The 22,524-nt window shown below is 37.1% G+C and overlaps 1 protein-coding gene across 1 annotated transcript in view; it reads right to left on the bottom strand.

The window, feature by feature from the left end:
- LOC135771637 (protein NLRC3-like) overlaps window positions 1–22,524 on the bottom strand; it is a 122,454-nt gene that overhangs the window by 7,705 nt on the left and 92,225 nt on the right. The window contains exons 8-9 of the mRNA XM_073815400.1: window positions 6,861–7,034; window positions 701–874 (exon numbers count right to left, since the gene is read on the bottom strand). Coding sequence (XP_073671501.1) covers window positions 701–874; window positions 6,861–7,034 — 348 coding nt within the window. The remainder of the gene's footprint in view (window positions 1–700; window positions 875–6,860; window positions 7,035–22,524) is intronic.

Genomic DNA, 22,524 nt, shown 5'->3' with positions numbered 1-22,524 from the left:
CTCCGCGAACCTCGCTGTGGTGCCTTCGCCCAACCAACTAAGCACGCAGAGATCTATCCGAGAGAGGTAAGAGCAGCTTCTCGTGAGCAGTGTTAGTCTGCCAGCTTTCGAAGCTAAAAAGCTGATTTGATAACTGCACCTGCCGCTCATTAAATACCAGTGCGGCGGGGCGGCGCCGGCAGATGCAATTATCTGCATGCCAAGTTCATTGGCGTTTTAAAGGTTTCTCGAAGCAGATAGGTCACCCGCGAAGCGGTTCCCAATTCGTCGGTCACGACGTGACGTCGTAGTGACCGACTGAAAGGGAACCAAGTTGTTATAAAAAGAGTTTAAGATGAACATCTAGTCAAGTGTGCATAACTATAGAGGTGTCGGCCTATCAAACAAAGCCCATTAACAAACATCATATATAATGTGTAAGAAGAGTAAGATCACAGTATTAAATCCTGGAGTGAACAAACTCAACATCACACTTAGTAAACAGACTCAGACATTGGATTGAATTCTTATTGTGTTGATCTGACAAAGCATCAAGTGTTGTTCATGTACACTTCATATTTTCTGTTTGTTGGGTTTAAAGGACACACAGCCTATAACAGCAGCAGATCAATTTACATTTATTTCTAATATTTATATTCTAGGATTTAAATTACACTGCATGAGTTTACTTTAAACATTTATTTCAATGAGCTCTACTCACCATACTGTCTGTAGTTTATAATGTGGATCATCTTTTAGATCAGAGATCAGCTTCACTCCTGAATCTGTGAGATTATTATTAGACAGATACAGTTCTCTCAGGTGTGATGGGTTTGATCTCAGAGCTGAAGTCAGAGCAACACAACCTTCATCTGTGATATTACACCTCATCAACCTGTAGAGAACAAAAACTTTATGTGAATGATGCAAAACTACAAAGTTTGTCCACAAATCTCCATCTCTTCATGTAATGTTCCTCTTTCAATCCCTCAGTAACTGAGACACTGTGTGTTTAAATATCAAAACAAAAACCATCACACAGCTGACTATTAGTGTTAGATGTCCTAAACCACATGAACATTTCTTCATAAATCTGTATTGAGTTCATGACTCACACGTGTAATTCTCATCAGGTATTTGATGTAAAAATCTTCCTCTATTACAGGAGGAATATCAGCTGGAGATAACATAACTCTGATCTTACATTTAAAGATGTTACAGTGTTTAAAGATCAATTTCACTCAATCTATAAAAACATTATTGTGTGTGTCAGTGTCAATGATGGATCAATGTTTTTAATCATCTTTATAAAAACAACACGACGAGGAGAAAAACTCTTCATACACAATAATATCAGCAAAGATTTCATCAAAGAAACACCAAACTACATTTTCTGACATTTTAACAGAAGAATTTTGGTGCACGTTGTGAAGGAAATTGAAATGAATCATAACTAATTATAACTAACATGTCTTTTCCTTACAGGTTTGAGCATTTGTACTGTATGCTTTTGACAATAAAATGTGTTGAAATAGAGGAAGTAAGTGTGGTTAAATGAAATCAATTTAAACCCCATGACTTGTTAAAGCTGAGAAAGGTCATCAAGAAAGTTAAATTTGGTTTTGTCTGCATGGTAACAGAGAGGAGTTTCTGAATTGCAGATATGAAGAATAAATCATATTAGAGATAAATGATGTGACTTTGTCCTGTATCTATCTATAAACTCTTTTATTCTTTCTGATGAGGAGGATTCTGCCGTGATTAAATCATATTCAAAGACATTGACTGGAGTCTGTCAGGTTGAACCACTGATCTATATAAATGACTGGATTGCGCATGACATCACACTTGTGAAGCCACCGCGCCGCCATGTTGGTATACCCAAACGTTCTATTAAATCAATGGACGTTATCAGATTTTAATGATAAAACATCACTTTACTCGTCTTCTTTTGAATGTGAAGTTACCCTGTACATTATTACAACACAAACGTCCAAAGCATGTAAATAGTTATTTACTGGAAGTTGTACATTTTGCGTTTTAATCAGTTATTATACATTCATCTTTATTACAGTATCAGATCAGCAGACAGACCGCAGCATATTTAGTATTAATGACAATAAACGTGCTCATTCTGAAATCTAAATAAATAATCATGCTTTGTACAGTATGTGCATGCAATAATTTGCTAGTTTTGTAATTATGTTATCTAAACTTACCTAAACTTATTTAGAGAAATAGCGCTGACCGTCACAGTGTAGCTGAATGTCAAAAAAAACTTTATTTATACCCGTGTCATTAACAAATGCAACAGACACACTCACCTTAACGGTTTTTTATAAATCCATTATCCTGCCCGAGTAAAACATAAACATTGCAAATAACAACAGAATTAACAAATAATTAACGTACACATATCCTAAAAATTAACCTTGTGTAACTGATATGCTGTAAAGGGGGTAAATATTGATCATGATTTTGAATGGAAGTCAATGACGCTCTCTGCCGGTTGGGTATACCAAGATGGCGGCTCGAACTCTGCGCTGGCTTCACCTCACGCAGTTACGTCAAGCGTTCTATGCGCAATCCAGTCATTTATATAGATCAGTGGGTTGAACACATGATCTCATTTCCTCAAGTGTTTGTGTTGATTAGGGGTGGGAATCGTTTGGACCCTCACGAATTGATTCAGAATCGACATATATAACTAATATGTTAACCGCATAACGATAGGCATAACTGTAACTGACATATCGTCTAATCATCATCATTATACACACTGATTTTGGCAGTATTACTGTATTTATTTAATGCAGCGCACCCAGCACCTCCGTCTGAATAACAAATGATGTTCATATTTTTACAGAAGTATATTCATGTTCTTATCTATATCTAAACATTTAGCAGCAGGTTTTTGGAAACGCTGTTAGCACATCAGATGAGTCCGTAAATGGAAGGCACTGTTTCTTCCTGCCGCTCACTGAACAGAGAAAAGGCAGAGGAAGATCATCCCAACATGTATTTTGTTTTCTTACAGTTTAGAATTTGTCAAATAGGGCTCGATGTATTTGTTTTTTCTTTCTCTACTGCTCGTGTAAGCTCCGCTGTGGATGCTCGTGCGGTGCTCGCTCTCAAGCAGTCCGTGTGCAGCAACCCTCCCGCAGTTGAGTTCCGCCTTTTGGTTCTGATAATGTCACGTTATTATTTTGTAAAATAATTTTTAAGAATCAATAAGTGACATTTGTGAATTGATTCAGAATCGTCCACGTCCGCATAACGATGCATCAAAGAATCAATTGTTCATAATGGACAAAATGTTATGTGACTCTTGAGTAGGGATGGGTATTGTTTGGGTTTTTTTCGATACCGTAGCCAAATCGATACTTTTAAAACGGTTCCGGTGCCTAAACGGTGCCTAAAGCGATACTTTGAAAAAAGAGTCACAAAAAGATGGTAGATGAAAGTACAGCATAAAACACAATGAAAATTATTATCTGTTTGTCATAATTTGTTTATTAATGATTTGCCTAAAGCACCATCATCTTTTAAGACCTGCATTCTTGATTTCTTCTTTATAAGATTTTTGATTTGTGAATTAAATAAAATCTTCTCAACACTCCACTTTGAGCTCAGAAAAATTTTCTAAGATTGGTTGTTAATAATCTGTTCAATGATTGGTTAAAGCGGCTGCCGCTCACAAAAAGATAAAGGGCGAGTTCTAATCGAAAGTGATCCTCCCTATTGTCCATTGTCTGCTACTGTATGTATTTACTGTTTACTCCTAACTGTTATTGTGAAGCGTACTTGAGCTATGGAAAGGCGCTATATAAATTAAACTTATTATTATTATTATTCCCTTCGAAGATCAGGGGCCTCATTTATAAAACTTTGCGTAGGATTTGCGTCAGAAGTGGCGTACGGATAAAACATAGGACGAGCGTACGCACAGAAATAATCGGATTTATAAAACCGTGCGCACGCACATCCTACGCATTTGTCCCTTAATAAATCACAATCAATTCTAAATGTAGCGCAGCTTTTGCGGCTTCATGACACGCCCATAGTTGTCCATAAATAGTCCGTGAAACGCCCACAATTTAATATGCATTGATTGCGAAATCATGGCAAACACAGAGAGGAAATCAAAAAAACGTAACTTCACTCAATGTGAAGTAGAAGTTATCGTTGGCGAGGTGGAAAAGAGGAGAAAAATGTTGTTTGGAGGGCACAGTGTGGGCATTACTAATGCCAAAAAAGGCACTTGAGTGGCAAACGGTGGCAGACTCCGTAAATGCTGTAGCCTCACAACCTCGGACCGTGGCCGAAATAAAGAAATGGTCGGACATCAAAGTCGAGGCACAAAAACGTCTAGCACTCCATCGCCAGAGTGTGTCTGCCACGGGTTGGGGAAAGGGGACATTGTTTAGCGCAAATGTAATTTCTTGTTGCTTTCTGAATGGTTTAGACATACGCCATGCATTGTTTTATCAAAAATAAAACACAGTAAAGGCATATGCATGAATACCATAATTCCGTAGATTATGAAGATATGGTTTACTATGAAAACAACTTTCCCCAGTGGACAATTAATACATCTATCTATTTATTTATCTATCTATCTATATATCTCCTTAATTATCTATCTATCTGTCTATGTAATTGCATCTATATCTGCTCCGCCAGAATATCAGTTTTGTACATTATTTCGTTCTGTGAACTATATTCTTTATGAGGATGAATTGCACAACATGCCAATATTATTGCAGAACATATTTCACTTTTCTTTTAGCAAATATATATGTGTTCATTTGAATTTCTGTTGTAATTTTCGATATCTTTATTTTTTTGTTTCACTGCTGATCGATCAAACGGGTGTTCGTGTAAGGCTGTTAATTGTAAGACTTTTGCTTTGTGAAGTCTTCATGTTATTTATGAGAGGCACTGTTGTCACTTTCACGTGTTTCTTCCATCTGCCGACTGTGTCGCCATTTCTCATTTCACCCGTTTTTGTGCGTACGCCTGGGTCAGAGCTTGCGTGACGGACAGCACATTTTCCCGTCAAGTTTGCTTTTTATAAATAACAACTATTGCGTAGAGAGTGGCGTACGCCTTCTTTTGTGCGTACGCAACGTTTATAAATGAGGCCCCAGATCTCTTGAACTCTAGAGAAAGTTGCGCAATTGTGTCTCATAGTGTGGCTAATTAAACACACTTGGCAAATAGAGCAATAAAATACAGCGTCTTTTTCTTTTTATTTGGATCGACTGTTCATGTGACATCCTCTTCGTGAAGTGCCTTGACGCAAAACGGCATTTGGCATTCACCCCAAATATTTTCTCGGCTTGTGAAACCATTCACGTTTTGACGCTTTCTGCTTGTCTCCGATGAACTTGACACCCGTGACTGCCGCGGTCCATCTCAGGCCGATATAAGCCGAAGTACTAATAAAACATTAGTGAGGTAATACGTTTTAGCAAATGAAGAAATGAAGAAATGTTACCATATTAGCAAAATAAGCTGCCGTCAGATCAATTTCACCATTCACGCACTCCTCAGAGGATCTCATTTTCCAAATTGTTCTTTAAAGTCAGAATATAAAAATAACCTGGACATAACGTTATGTTTTTACAAAATTTGTTCGTTTTGTATTATTAGGGATGTGCAGATGAGGATTTTTTTCACATTTTAAACTTATTAAACACAGCGCATATTTTAAATGAAAATTTATTTGGCAAAGTTCAAAAGTTGGCTACATTTAATCTTTAACATTAGATTATTTAATATTTACATTTATTAATAAACTATTTTTTTAATGTTTGTTCATTATTACTCTTGACGAAAAACTCAACTCCAATAAAATAGTAGCTCCAATTACAAACTTGCTTATATTGCTTGTTTATTAATAAAACGAATTCAACGGATGGTATCTGCGTTAAAACACAAATAAATGTACAATTTAATTGACATAAATTTTCATTACTACGAAATGCTTATTTGTTCATTTTTTTTTATTAAAACAGAACAACAATAAATTAGTAAAATGACTTGCTTATATTAAACAAAACATTTAACAAAAACGAATAGACGGAAAACATTTTACCGGCCCTATAACATAAAGAAATCTAAGATCCTTAGATTTTTCAAAACACATGATTGGTTTACATTTTTTATCAATATAAAGCTACAATAATGTAAAATATGAACAAACACACCTAAGTTAAGCGAAGAAATCAAACTTGAATCCTATGTATTATATCAAAGCTTTCCGACTTTCACATTCACGTGAATTTAGTAAGTCAGGAAATTATTTACACCATATGAGTGTACTATAATTTAACTAGCGATTGTGCTGTGCGATTATGCTTTTTGCGCTACAGAGAGCAAAATACTTCAGTCAACTGTTCATGCATTAAAGAGGCACCGAAATGAGGCACCGAAATCTGTGTTCTGATTCGGTCCGGTAGGTACCGCCCATATAGGTTCTGGTGCCATAATGGCACCACGTTTCGGTACCCAACCCTACTCTTGAGTGTTTGTCTTCTGTGGACACCCGGTGAGGATAAATGTTTTGTGTGTGTTGTCCATAGACGCACCGGTTATGTAACTTAAGGCAGTCAGGTGTGTAGGGAAAAATAACAACACAACATCATTCATTTTTATTGTAGTATAATAAAATTTTAATTTTAAGCTTTAACACTGTTTTTATCTTCACAGGTTGTGTTGTGGTGAAACACTGCAGTACTTTGATGATATATCTATGTCTCATAATTATTCATGAAACTGCTTACTGATCAGATCCTTTACAGTTTAGTGTGTTTTTCATACAGTTTATGTTTAACTAAACCTCATTACATGTGTGACTATCAGAGAGATGATCTTACTTCAGTATCTCCAGTTTACAGTCAGGATTCTTCAGTACATCAAAGATCAGCTTCACTCCTGAATCTGTGAGTTGATTCAGAGACAGATCCAGATGTGTCAGGTGTGATGGGTTTGATCTCAGAGCTGACGTCAGAGCAACACAACCTTTTTCTGTGATATTACAATCACACAACCTGTAGAGAACAGAGACACACAGTTTGTTCACACACAGATCAAATCTACAGTGATTTGAATTTGTTTCTCTTCCTGTCATCATTAAGTGTTTATGGACATTTTCATTTTAGTTTCATTTATGTGTGTTTGTGTTTTACTGAAACACATCATTGAGATTTACAAGGAAATGAGCTTCATCAATTTATGTTTATATTAACTGTGTGATTTATTTTTTATACAGTATTTCTGAATGATTTTTTTTTTCTCATCATAATTCAATTTGAATGTTTTATGTTTGTGATTTTCAGTAAGAGTTAAAGTGTTGTGATAAATGTTGAATAAAATCAGCTTCAGTTATCAAATACATTACTGAGATTAAATTAAAATTAACCATTCAACATTTAAAATGGACCAAAACGTTTTATAAATGTTGTCTTTGAATTTTGAACAATATTTTGTTTTTTCAGACCTGAGCCTATGTTTCAGAACCTGGTGCTTTTTCTCCTTTGTTTAGGCATATGTGAACACGGCAGGGGCGGACTGCTTTAGTCTATGGTCACAGCAGCCACAACTACCAGATGAAGATCAATAAAACACTCCCAGGAGGTTCACAACAAGATTAGAGGAACCCCGAACTACAATTGCATTTTATTCCAAATGAGTGGAATAAAGGTTTGCCTTCAATCAGAAGTGACCACTAAGATAACATAAATGCTTGCCTAATATTAATGAATAGTAAAAAGTTCTCAAGTAATTCAATAATCAAGTAAACAGTAAGTGATAAAATAAGAACAGAGAAACAAATGAAAAAACAGACAAATAAATATAACATTAAGTAGCAGATTTGCTTTTAGCAGATTGTTTTTTGATGAACATACAAGTTACAGCTGTCACTTATACTTACAAGCCTATAGTAATGGATTCATACAGTACGTCCTAACCATGGGCGGCGCTAGAGATGGGCTAGCGGGGCTTGAGCCCCGGATCTATTTTGTAAAGCCCCGATTGTTATAATATGCGCGTCACTAATTTTTATCTTTTAAAATATTTTCTATTACAGCCGAACTGTAAATCTCTCGTCAAGAACTGTCAACTTGCTAAACATTATTTATGTAAACGGATAAAAACGCGTGTTATAGACCTTTCTTTTTCCTTCCAAAGCGCGTGAGAGGTAGCGCGTCTTTCGTTGCTATGTACGCAACCATGAGCGTGCTCTCCGTGACGACGAGTAAACTAAATGCGTGATCGGATTACTCATATGCACCACACGTCATTCATATCATTGCCACCATGCAATCAGTTAATCTTGTCGGGACTTTGGAGTTTTCGTCTAGAGAAGATCTGTAACTCTGTCTGTGGGGATACTCAGCTGTTTTACTCAAAGAGCTGCACAGGGTTAGTTCACGCCAAGTCACAGCTTATAGCAACACCTCATATACTGTAGAGATGGAGATGTAACACATACTAAACCACGGATTAAAAATAGAGTCATCAGTACCCAGGTTAAGAAAAGAGGAAAGATGAGGAGAAAGGTGCAAAAATAAAAGACTGTATGCTATGAAGCTCCCTCATCTTAATATAAGAATTGTATGAAGTATATATCATTATGTTGCTTGCTGTGTCTGTGCTTAAGTTACTCATAGAGCAGTAGCCTTATTCAGTTTTACAGAGATTGAACATAACCAAGTCAAGTCTGTAACTTAAAAAATCCTAAATAAATCAAAACAGAAACACTACCTGGTTCAAAAATGTATAATCATTAATACATTCATAATCAGGAATTGAATGTGTTAGTTTAGTGCCAGGTGTTAATATACAGTTATTTAAGATAAGGTTAAGAAAATGCAATATAAACAGTGCTTTCTGTGGTAAATAATAGAAAAATATGTAATTTACAGAAATATGTAAAGATGTTGTAGATGTCAATCTTGGGTTTGAGTTTGAGATCCAGGAACATATCCTGGATGAAATTTTTATTTATCCTTGCTGAATTAAGAGATGAGTGTGAAAGGGGGAAAATATGACATTAAAAAGAAATCCAACAAGAAAAATTAAGATGTGTATATTAAAGAGAGAACAGTTGTGGATAAAATAAAGAAACAATGAATTAAGTGGAGAGTAAAAAAAGAGCCAATGTTAAAAAAAACTGTTGGCCCCCCTTTGACTTACATTAGTCAAAGTCATGGGGGGGGAGTAGTGTTAGGGTTACCAATATTTTTCAAAATATATTATTTTGTGTTCTGCAGAAGTCATACAAGTTTAAAATTACAAGAAGTGGGGTAAAAGATGACCGAATTTTCATTTTGAGGTGAACAACTTCTTTGATATCAGTGTAAAGTGTTCTCAGTTTAACTCAGTGGAACATATTTATTTTAATGAGCACTATTAAAAAGTTAAGCTGGCAAAAATAATACCACTTAGAAAATGTTTATCATGTTTAGCTATTAAAAGTGTATTTTTGACACATGCTTGGATGTCTTTGGGCTAAGCCCCGGATATCCACTGACCCTAGAACCGCCCCTGGTCCTAACCCACTTTTCCCCTAAACTTTTCACTTTACACATAACCTTTTTATATACATTCATACCAATGGACATTTTGACTTAATTATGAGCGTATGTGACAGAGGTGTAAAGAGTAGCTGAAAGCCATACTTGAGTAAAAGTACAAATTCCTTACTGTAAAAATTACTCCACTACAAGTTACAAGTCACCAATTTAAATACGACTTGAGTAAAAGTATTAAAGTAACCCAATTTAAAAGTACTCAAGTATTTTTACTCGTACTGAATGTTGGCTCAAAGATGCACTAGTCCTCAACACAAAGAGACATTGTAGGTCTGGGCAGTGAAAACTAAGAAAGTTTATTTATGAGGTTTTATTTCCTAATATAGAAAAGAAATCAAACACCTCAAAATTTTGACCTGGCAGAACAAAAACAGATTAAACATAGTCATAGTCTTCTTTTGACTAAAATTTAATTTAGTTTTAGTCATATTTTTGTCATCTGAATTGATTTAGTTTTAGTCTAATTTTATTCAACTAAATACCATGAGATTTTAGTCTAGAAATCTACATTAAATTTAATTTAAACCCATTTAATTTTAGTCTAGTGTCATTGTGTACTTGAATGTGCCATGCTGAAAAATATATAGCCTAACTTTGTGATATAAATATATGGTAACACTTTACAATAAGGTTCATTAGTTAACATTAGTTAGCTACATTAGTTAACATGAACTAATGAACTGCACTTATACAGCATTTATTCATCTTTGTTAATGTTAATTTCAACAATTACTAATACTTTATTAAAATCTTGTTTACATTAGTTAATGCACTCTGAACTAACATGAACAAACAATTAAAGCTTACATTTTTATTAACTAACATTAACAAAGATGAAGAAATAATGTAACAAATGTATTGCTCATGGTTTGTTCAAGTTGGTTAATACATTAACTACTGTTAACTAATGAACCTTATTGTAAAGTGTTACCAAATATTCTTATATAGGCCTATCCTAAAAAAGATATAATTTTAATATTTAAAAAAAATCCAGTAAACTAAAATTACACCAACAGATATATGATAATGCATATTAAAAACGTGAAGTAGTTCATTTGAAAGATTAATTGTAAACACATGTAGTACGTAACACCACTCTCTCACATTAAGTGCACTACATTTCTTCAGTCATGCATCCCTCTTTACAGTAAATACATTACAGCATACTTGATTAAATGTGAGGACAGTGAAATTAACTTATTATCAATCTTATAATGTACTTAAGTTACTCGGGCAATCAGTACAGGACCTCGCTGGTTTATATAGTAAGTTATATCAAGTTATGTACCAGCTCAGGTTAGCTGATAAAGTAGCATCAGAGTATATAAACATTTGTGCTTGCCTGTGAGTTGCGGGATGACCCTCCTGCAATCGCGCATCACTTTTGCTTTGATTGCAGCATCACAAGTTTAACAAAGGGTCCCTTGACTGAAGCAAATGTGATATGCATCCATATGTTTGCTCTTTATCTCTTCTCTCAGACCAGACGCGAACTTTTCTCTACAGTTTATGACATACGCAGCACGCAGATGTCCCGCTACGGTGGCTCAACGCAAGCCATTCAGCGTTTGACATCAAAGTACCGCGAGACCAGACTTCTCCATATGCATTTGATTCGCTCTCGCAGTACTTTGATTTCTACGATTGCTCTGCGCAGCGCCAAATGAAGTTGTGTGTGTGTGTGCGTGTAACCTCGCGACCACAGATTTTATCCATTATCACCCTTTGACACTTTCGTCTCGTTTTTATTTGACGAATAAACAATGTAGCGAGTAACGTTAAGTGTCATTTCAAATGTAGTGGAGTAAAGAGTACAAATACCCAATCAAAAATGTAATTGAGTAGAGAGTAAAAGTTGCTTATATTTTTTATACTCAGTACAAGTACAAAGTAGCCCAAAAAATACTTAAGTACAGTAACGAAGTACATTTACTCGAGTACTTTACACCTCTGGTATGTGACCATCAAAGCCTGAAAGATCACAGTTCTGCATGTGCACGCTTGTTCCCGCTGAGATGTTATGGACAACAGACTTTCTTTTGTGTCCCAGCAACTTATTTTCAGGAGCAGATTAACCATATGGGCAAACTGGGCGAGTGCTCAGGGGCACCAACTGAAACCAGCAATAAAAAATATTTTATAAAATTACAAAGTACTAAGACGTAAGTGGCGCATCAACTAAGCGTGACACGCACAACAGCTATCTGGAAAATGATTGGCAGACAGCCAAAAGCGCCAAAAACAATGAGAAGATATCTGAGAAGCAGCAACAGCTAAGTGGCAGTGCCAAACAAAAATAAAAAAAAGACAAAGAAAAAGTACATTAAGCCACTTTACACAAAATCCCACAAATATGCAGTTTTTTTCTTGTTGGTGCCGAGCAGTCTGTTAGCAGCACTAAAGATGATGCAAATTTATGCTCTGTTGAGAAATCAATTAGCAATGAAAACACCACTGATCAAATAAACAAGAGTGCACCTGATGAGCCGAAGCATCCAGAAACAATCGACCAACAGCAAGACTTAAACTCCTACACTCAGACTGAGGTGGATTATGAAATGGACAATCGATGGTTTGCTGTTCCTGGTGATCTGGCCTTGTGTAGGTTCATCACAGTAAAAGTGAGGGAAGAGTTTACAACGTGTAGCTGCAGTCTATCAGAATCAGGCTGCCAAATATCCAACATCTGTACGAGATTGTGGAATGGGGGAAGAACACGTTCTCTTACAAATGAATTATTACGGTCTCGTCTCCAAAACAACTAAATAGTTTCTAAGGAATGGCTACTGAACTCCCCGTCAACTGGATTGGTTTATTGCTATTCATGCAAACTTTTCTCCTCACAAAATCATACATTTATTACAGGCTTCTGTGACTGGAAACATCCTGAGAGGATATCTGACCAAGAAAAGAGTGCAGATCATTGACGTAACATGCTTGCTTTAATAAACAGAGCAAAACAAATATCTGTAGTCGATGCTTCGATTTGCTGGCAGATGAAGGCCAAACAAAACTACTGGAAGGAGGTATTGAGGCGTGTAGTAGCCATTGTCAAGTTTTTGGGAGAAAGGGGGCTTCTGTTTTGAGGGCATGAGGAAAAACTAGGATCACCACACAACAGAAATGATCTTGGTTTGCTTGAACTGATTGCAGAGTTTTTCCCCTTTATACATGAACATTTAAAGAAGCATGGACAGAAGGGTTAAGGTAAGCCCTCCTATTTGTTGTCTTGAATCTGTGAAGAGTTTATATTGTAATGGGCAAAAAAACCTAAGAACATAATAGCAGCTGAAATCCAACAAGCCAAATATTTTTCCATAATTGTAGATTCAACACCAGACCTCTCCCATGTTGATCAGTTGACATTTATCTTTAGATTTGTTAATGCTGAGGGAAGAGAAGTTAAAAAGATTCCAGATTTGAGCCCATCCATAGCCACACAGGTGCAAGCCTTGCTGAGTGTGTACTAAAAATGGTGCGAGACTCGGGGTTGGACTTGTCAAATTGTCGTGGACAAAGCTCTGATAATGCGAGTAATATGTCCGGTAAATATAACGGAGTTCAAGCACACCTGAAAATGCAAAACCCTTTAATTCATTACACGCCCCCCCTGTCCCGCCCATTCTTTGAATCTCGTTGGCGTGAACATCATAGATGATTGCTGTGATTAGGTCACATCATTTTTTAGTCATTTACAATCTCTTTATAACTTTTGCAGCGCATCTACTCATCGCTGGAATCGGGTATTTAATGAAATTGACATTCACATTAATTTAACCCTTAAACCTCTGTGTGCCACAAGATGAGACCGTAGGGCTGACTCCACCAAAGCTCTCTATGAAAACTACAATGCAATTAGAAAAGCACCTGCAAAAATTGCTGCAGACTGCAATGAAAAAGCAGACACAAGACGTGATGCTGCCGCACTCGCTGGTAAGATAAATAATCTGGAAACGATGATAATGACTTCCTTGTGGAACCGGGTGCTAAGCAGATTTAAGGCAACAAGCGTTCATCTGCAAAAAGACAACATGGACTTATCCACTGCTGTTGAACTATTGCAGTCATTACACTTTTATGTTGGCACTACGAGAGCAGTTTGCTGAGGTAGATGAATCTGCTCGTGCTCTCGGTGTTACTCAGACTTATCAATATGATGTTTACCACAAACGAAAGAGAAAGCGGTTTGCGGATGAGTCATCTGACGAAGATGAAGTATTATTTACTGATGTAAGTCAGAGATTTAAGGTCGAGGCATATTATGTAATTTTGGACAGACTAAAATCATGCCTGGCCAAACGTATTGATGCTTACAAAGAGGTCTATGATCTCTTTTGCAAGGACTGTACAGAAAGTGAATTGTGCATTAGGGCTGATAAACTGTCTTCACTTATCCAGTGGACCTAAATAAAACTTTGACTGATGAACTGATTCAGTTTAGACATTTTAACACTGAAAGCACTGCTGCAAATTGTTGATCAGAATGGACTACAGACAACATTTCCTAATGTTTTTGTTGCACTTATACTGTATTTAACTTTGTCAGTATCTAACTGTGAAGGAGAGAGGTCTTTATCTACTCTAAAGCGAGTGAAAAATGAACTTAGGACAACAATGACACAGAAACGTCTTTCTGCACTTTCCCTGTTTGTCATTGAATCTGAACTGGTTAAAGACATAGATTTTGAAGACATCATACGGCAGTTTGCTTGGTCAAAATCCAGAAAAGTGCAATTGTAAATTGTTTGAGAATTTGTGGATAATATCACTGCAATTGTTTTGTTTGTGTTGTTCAGTACAAGCAATGTATCATTACACCACTGAGTAGTTGCACATTAACTACAGATGTTGTTATATGCTAGATTAAAGAGTTGTTTTTTGGGTTCAATTTTACAAAAGTGACATGTTTATATTGATAGTTTCCTTGTGAAATGTAATAATTGCTAATTCTTACAAAATCTTATAAATTATTAAGTGGATTCTTGCATGATCATTTGTGAGGTGGGTCGGGGGCACCACAAGGTCTTAATACACCACTGCTTATTTTAAGGACTACAAAACAATACATTGTAATATATTTTGATATTGCTTCACCAGATTCTTGCATATGAGACAGCAGGTGCGCCAAGCAGGTTTCACGAGGACTTTTCATGTGTGTAGCGTAATGAAAATAATGCATTATATCTTACCATTAAACTTCATAAATATAGTAGAGATAATGGTTTTATGTGTACTCAGAAGATGTGATTCACTGTTAACTGTGGGGTGCAGGGCTGTTATGATAAACGGATACAGTGTGCTATAAGAGGGATTGTTTATTCACGTTAGTAAATTAAAGCCAAAAATATTCACCAAGTTGTCTACTCTATTTATAATGACAGAAATTATATTTTATTTATTTTTATGAGACAGTTTTAATTTCTGGAAAAATTTAATACAGAATATGACAAATAATGCAGAATCCCAAAAATTCAACATTCTGTTGATTTTGAGCTCTTCCGTGATCGCGAACAACTGTAGGGACTGACTGGCAGCCGACATCTCACTCCAGATTGTAAAATCAGTATTTTGTCTCTGGTAAGCCCTCAATTACACTTATAAATGTGACCATTTAGTGCATTAGATATGTGTTCACTGCCAAGACGGAAACAAATATGGTGGCGGTCTTGGCGGAAGTGATGTCTTTGGTACCTATGAATTGCTTAATTAACCATGAACATACCTGATAGCTTTTTTGTAGATGGATTCTGGTAAGCACGTCAACACCATTTAACACCAAAGTGCATCTGTTCCTCTTAAAAACAGCTTTTAATTGCTCTTCTCCACATAGGTTCATGATAAGAATGTTGTCCCACCTAAGTTTTGATTCCTACTTAAACAAATGAAGTAATATAGCCACACTTACAAAAACAGCGACGCAATAATCCCGTAAAGCTGCTCTCTGTCCATCCTGACGGACAATTTAAGCAGAGTCACAGAAAATAAACAGATGCACTCTGAGCAATTAAAGGAAATGTTGTGTTTGGTCAATAAACACACTAGAGTTTTATGTAATGAACTCACGTGTAGTCTCTTTATTATTTCAGTACATCACATGTCTCTAGTTCTTCATCTGATCTCCCTTAGGTATCTCCTAGCATATATAACACAGTGTTGCCACCTACAGGACGTATCCTGAATTACAACTATCACCACATCTCCCTTTCTTTAAAACATTAACTGAGAATTGAATTAACAGCATGGTAACAAAAATGCAATATGAGAATAGTGTGACAGTTATGAAACACGGTAGCAACATACCAAATAACAATTTCAAAAACTAAACACAAGTAAATTCTTTTCAAATTACTTTGATTACAAACATCTACAAATTAAGTCATTCAGGTTTCTTTATGATACGTGATGATCTTCTTAGTACAGTCAAAGTATCTGTCTGTGCAGAATGATCATTGTCAGGTGGAGGGAAGGAAGTCTTTGCACTCAATGTAATTTGTTCTTGTGGCAAGACCTGAATCTCTTCACTCACTTCATCATTCAATTTCTGGGTTATTTCCTGTGTCTTAAGAAGACTTTTGCGATTTCTCCTGAAGATCTGTCCACTTTCTGTTCTGACCACATATGACCTTGGACTCACTTCTTCAAGTACCACAGCTTTTCTGTCCCAGTAGTTTGAATCTCCAAATCTCACAGTATCATCCTTTGCTAATGGTTTCAATCTTTTGGTTTTCTTGTCATAGCTTGCCTTCTGTCTTTTTTGTAGAGCTTTCAGTTTTGGATTTATTGTCATGCTTTTCATCATGTATTGTTTTGTGTCAATTCTGTAAGGAAGTGTTGTTCTTATTTTACGACCCATTAAGAGTTCTGCAGGAGATGCACCATGCTCTAGAGGTGATGCTCGATAACTCAGAAGAGCTAGATATGGATCTGAATTACCTTCTGACGCCTTCTTGAGCAACTGCTTCACGATGTGCACACCTTTTTCTGCCTTTCCATTAGACTGAGCGTGATGGGGACTCGATGTCACATGTTTAAAATCATAGGATGTTGCAAAGTCCTGAAACTCTTTGGAATTGTAACATGGGCCGTTATCGCTTACTACAACATGCGGAATGCCATGCCTCGCAAACATGGATTTCTTGTGCTGTATCATGCATGTGCTTGAGCATTTTGACAGCAGGGCAATTTCTGGATAACTGGAAAGGTAATCCACCACCAATAGGTAATCTTTCCCATGAAGATGAAATAAATCAGTACCCACTTTCTGCCATGGATGCTTAGGTAAGTCTGTTGTGATCATAGGTTCTCGTGCCTGTTTGTTCTGATGCTTCAAACATATTTCACATGTGCTGACCATTTTCTCAATATCAGTATTGATTCCGGGCCAGTAGACGGACTCCCTAGCCCTTCTTTTGCATTTCTCTATTCATAGATATCCTTCATGTATCCTAGAAAGCATCTCTTTTCTCAGGACTTCAGGAATCACTATCCTTTCTCCTCTCAAGAGAAGGCCTTTCACTTGACTGAGCTCAGCTCTGATGTTGAAGAATTGTGAACAGGAACCTTTAACCCATTCATTGTTCAGATTCTCAATTACAGTTTGCAGAATTGGATCCTTTTCTGTCTCCTCAGCTATTTGTTTGGACTTTAGATCAGACACCGGAAGCGTTTCAACAATCAGATTCACATGCATTTCTACATCAACTTCTGTGGAACTTTTCTCAGGTGACTGACAGGTTATTGGTGCACGAGAGAGTGCGTCAGCTAGGACAATGTACTTTCCTAGAGGGTAAACTAGTTCAAAGTCATATCGTTGCAATCTCATCATTAGACGCTGAATGCGTGGAGACATTTCATTCAGATTTTTTCGAATGATTGCAATTAAAGGCTTGTGATCAGTTTCTGCTGTGAATGATGGTAAGCCATATACATAATCATGAAATCTTTCAAATCCAAAAACGAGTCCTAGACACTCTTTCTCGATTTGAGCATATCTGCATTCAGATTGTGTCATTGTTCTGGATGCATAGGCTACAGGTTTCCATCATTGAACATCTTCCTGGAGTAGAACTGCGCCTAATCCATCTTTTGATGCATCCGTGGAGATCTTGATTTTCTTGGAAGCATCAAAGTAGGTGAGAACTGGTTCTGTTGTCAATGTTGACTTGAGCAGTTTCCATTTTTGCTCGTGTTTGCTGGTCCAGTTGAACTCATTTTTGTGATTCAGTAGTTCCCTGAGACTTGCTGTTTTTGCAGAGAGATTAGGAATGAATTTTCCGATGAAATTTATCATTCCCATTATTCTCATCACTCCTTTCTTGTCCAGAGGGCTCGGCATTTCCAGGATTGCCTGTATTTTGGATTTGTCAGGCTCAACGCCATGTCCAGACAACTTGTCACCTAGGAAAGTAATTTCAGTCACACAAAACTGACATTTGTCTTTGTTTAGTTTAAGTACTTTTGTATTCTTTGTAAGAGTTTTAAAAGTCTCTCATTGTGCTCCTGCACTGAAGATCCCCAGACAATTATGTCATCAACATATGCACGCACTCCATCCAGCCCTTCTATGATATGCTCCATAGCCCGATGAAATATTTCGGAGGCTGAGATTATGCCAAAAGGCAGCCGCTGGAACGAATATAGTCCGAATGGTGTGTTGAACGTGCAGTATTTGGTGCTTTCTTCATGAAGTTTCAACTGCCATAATCCCTGAGAAGCATCAAGCTTGCTGAAATACTGTGCACCAGCCATTTCACTTGTTATCTCTTCACGCTTTGGAATCTGGTAATGCTCTCTTTTAATGTTTGCATTCAAATCTTGAGGATCCATGCATACTCTCAGATCACCATTTTTTTACGACACATACCATTGAGTTTACCCAGTCTGTGGGTTCCTCCACTTTTTTAATTACACCAAGAGTTGTCATTTTGTCAAGCTCCTTTTTTAGTTTATCTTTTAGTGGTGCTGAGACTCTTCTTGGAGCATGTATCACAGGCTTGGCATCTTCTTTGAGCTGAATTTTGTAAGTAAATGGCAGAGCTCCCAGTCCTTTGAAAACATCATTAAATCTGTGTACAATTTCAGTTGCTGTTTCCTGTTGTGCCACTGTTACCTTTTGACTGTTAATACAGTACACTCGTTTAACCAATCCTAGCTCCTCACAGGCTTTGTCACATAGGAGAGATTGATGATCAGCTGGGACTACAACAAAGAGAAGGTAATGAGTTTTATTCTTGATGCATATTTTGAGTGTGCATACACCTTGAGTCTTTATGTCTTGTCCATTGTATGCTTTAAGTGACACTGGACTTTTTCGAATATGGGGCTTGATTTTCATCTGTTTTATGTCATTTATACTTATGAGATTTGCCTTAGCTCCTGTATCAAGTTTTAGTGCCACACTGGTTCCATTAACTTGCAGAGATACAATCCATTTATCATTGGGAACACTATTCATGTCAGCATCACTCTCATGTTTTTGTTGAATTCTTTCTGTATCATCATTGATCATGCCCACAAAGAAAGTGTCTGATAATTCTGTTTCTTCCACAGCATCTACATTTTTCGTTGACTTTGTTTTTGTGAAACACTGTTTAGCAAAATGGTTCATGCCTTTACATTTTCCACACTGCTTCCCATATGCTGGACATTGCTTGGGTTGATGCTTTAAACCACATCTCTTGCAATTGAAAGCACCTGTGCTTGCCTTTGGTGTAGCTTTTAGACTTTGCCTTTTCATTTTATGAGTTACAGCACCCACTACTGGACAGCAAGCATCTGCAGTACCCTTTTCACTGAAAGTTTTAAAGTGCAACGAAGCAAGTTCACTTGCATGACAAATCTTAACAGCACCTTCTAATGTCAGTTCTGTTTCTCTGAGCAGTCTTTCTCTCACTTTCTTTTCATGAACTCCAAAAACAATTTGATCTCTGATCATTGATTCATTCAAGATACCGAAGTTGCATGTCTTCGCCTTTAACTTTAAATCAGTTAGAAGGGGTCAAAACTTTCTCCCTGTTGCTGAATACTGAGCGGAACACATAGCTCTCGTACGTTTCATTTTTCTTGGGTGAACAGTGATCGTCAAATTTCCTCATGACATCATCAAATTTTTGTCCGTCCTCATCCTCCGCGAATGTGAAAGTATTGTATACTTCTATCACTTGAGGTCCAGCAACCGTAAGGAACAACCCTATTTTCCGTGCATCCGGCTTGTTGTCCAGTCCGACTGATTGCATGTATAGCATGAATTGCTGCTTGAATGCCCGCCAGCTGCTGTCAACATTCCCGGTAAGTTTCAAGGACTCCGGTGGTTTTAAGACATCCATCTTGGAGGTTTAGTGTAGCACTCCTGGTACCATGTTGTGTTTGGTCAATAAACACACTAGAGTTTTATGTAATGAACTCACGTGTAGTCTCTTTATTATTTCACTACATCACATGTCTCTAGTTCTTCATCTGATCTCCCTTAGGTATCTCCTAGCATATATAACACAGTGTTGCCACCTACAGGACGTATCCTGAATTACAACTATTCACCTTATTTTCCACGACAACAAGGGCGGCGCCATTGCGCTCATTTTGTCAACGTACTTCCGGCTGCATATGATGAGCAGCTGAGGCAGTGGCTGAAGGCGACGCGTTAAACTTAAAAAGCTCACTCAAGCGCCTTTATGTTGATTTCTTACCAATTTTAACGGACGGGAAGCCGACTGAGGAACACCCTAATCCCAAGTAATGGTTCGACTACGATGTTCCGGTAACTTTAAACCATGCTGGGTGTTGAAAAGGTGGTCAGTTTCAGGTAAGCTATCTTAGCTAAATGTGCTCTTTCGCCTAACGTTAGATTTGTGATGTCCGTTCTACGAATAAACTTAAGATCAGTAACGTTAGTTTATAAAATGCAATTATTTTGAATGATTTTCATTGCCCACCTATATTTTTTATATTTAAGTCACTGTCCCGTATACGGGACACCTGACTTTACTTCAATATTTTGGATGTAAACCTTTATCGAATCACAACAAACTATATATCATTGGAAAGGTCTAAGCCTCTAGAAAACATATTTCAGCAGTGTTTTATAAAATATATTATGTAGGAACAATAATAGATTCATTTCTTACAGTAGTGCACCTAAAAAAAGCTACATCATAACTGCAGTTGTTAACTTTGTCACAAAAAAAATTATATGCATACTTTCAATCATTCAAACTTTTTTTTTTCAAACTGAAGGTTCATAATAAAACATCCATTGTAGTTTTTGTCCAGAAATATGGATAAAATAATATTGTACACATATAAAATATCCATCTGTATATTCATAGTTCATATATACTGTCTTGAATGAGAATTTCATTGATTTTGCAATAAAAAAATACATATTTTTTGTGGTTTTGCAATATAATACTAATTTCTGTGTTGGTAGAGTCATTTGAGCCCAACTTCACAAAGTTATGTCCAATAACAGCGAAGCAAGACAGTCTCAGTAGCCAAACAGAGCAGCCAGGGCCGTTACTAGGGCTCATTTGATCGGCTGACCAATTACTATTGGGAACACAGATGACAAGATAAATGTTATCCAATAATAGCTTTGCTTATAGTTCATTAGAAACACCTGCCAATCCTGCGCAGCGGTGTGTTTGGAAAACGTGCTGAATGTTTGTAAATTTGCAGAGTAGAAAGCCAGAACACACAGACAACACTTTCATTTCACCTCACATTCACAAGATGGATCCACGCAGGCGTAAGAGGCATTACACATTGTTAGAAGTTGTTGAGGAAATTTTTAAATCTAGTGATGATGAACAAAATCATACATCAAGCGAGGATGAGCCAGATGTGCTTTTGCCTGAAGAAATGTCTGATTCGGCCATAGAACGGTGAGTTTATGCATATTTTTTTCTTTTATACAACTGGTATATGTGTAAATGTGCAATAATTATGTATATTTAGATGTTTGATACATTGAATTATGCGTTACATGTATTATGTTTCATACCTGATTCAGTTTGATACTGTTGAACATACAATATTAGTTTTATACTATATTCAGTTTGTACTATATTTTTGCAATAGGCATGCAGATGATGATGATCATGATGATGATGATGAAGATGAAGACAGAGCCCGACCATCAACCTCTTCAGCACAATCATCATCTACTTTGACTTCATCTCTAAATCCACTGAAAGTTGCAGCTAGAGGCAGAATTACAAGGCAAAGCAGAGGGATAGGAAGAGAAGGAAGAGGAAACATGAGAGGAAGAGAAAGATGGAGCGAGAGAGGAAGAGAAAGAGGGAGAAGGGGAACAATAGGGAGAGGAAGAGGGCCAAGCAGAGGGAGAGACAGAGGAAGAGGGAGGCCAATTCGATCTGCTGTTTCATCAGGCATCTCGGCAAGATGGCACACCTCGGATGAACCAGACATTACTCCACCTGTGATAGTGTTTCGACCAGCTAAAACTCCAGGGCCTCAGCTGATACCTGTGGAGTCGTACAGTGCTCTGGAACTGTTTCAGCAGTTTTTTTCACCCCTAGTGTGCCAGACTATTGCACAGAATTCTAATGCCTACGCAGCAAAAAATCAAGACACTGCAAGGAAGCCATGGCAGGACATGTCAGTGAAGGATTTATACTCCTACCTGTCAGTAGTAATTTACATGGGTTTGGTAAAAGTTCCTGGTGTAAAAGACTACTGGAATGGGTCCAGGCTGTATAAACTAGGCTTTCCAGCTAGTGTAATGTCAGGCCGAAAATTTCAGGCTATATCATCAGCCCTGCATCTCAGTGACCCAAAAGAGGATGCTGAAAACATGAGCAAAAAAGGAACCCCAGCCTATGACCGCCTTGGCAAACTGAAGCCAGTCTACCAGCAGATACGGACTGCATGCAAGACTTTCTTTCATCCTCATCAGGAAATTGCAGTAGATGAACGAATGGTGGCA

This window comes from Paramisgurnus dabryanus, chromosome 8, assembly GCF_030506205.2.
Source record: "Paramisgurnus dabryanus chromosome 8, PD_genome_1.1, whole genome shotgun sequence".
NCBI lineage: Eukaryota > Metazoa > Chordata > Actinopteri > Cypriniformes > Cobitidae > Paramisgurnus > Paramisgurnus dabryanus.
This window is presented reverse-complemented; position numbering and strand designations above follow the sequence as displayed.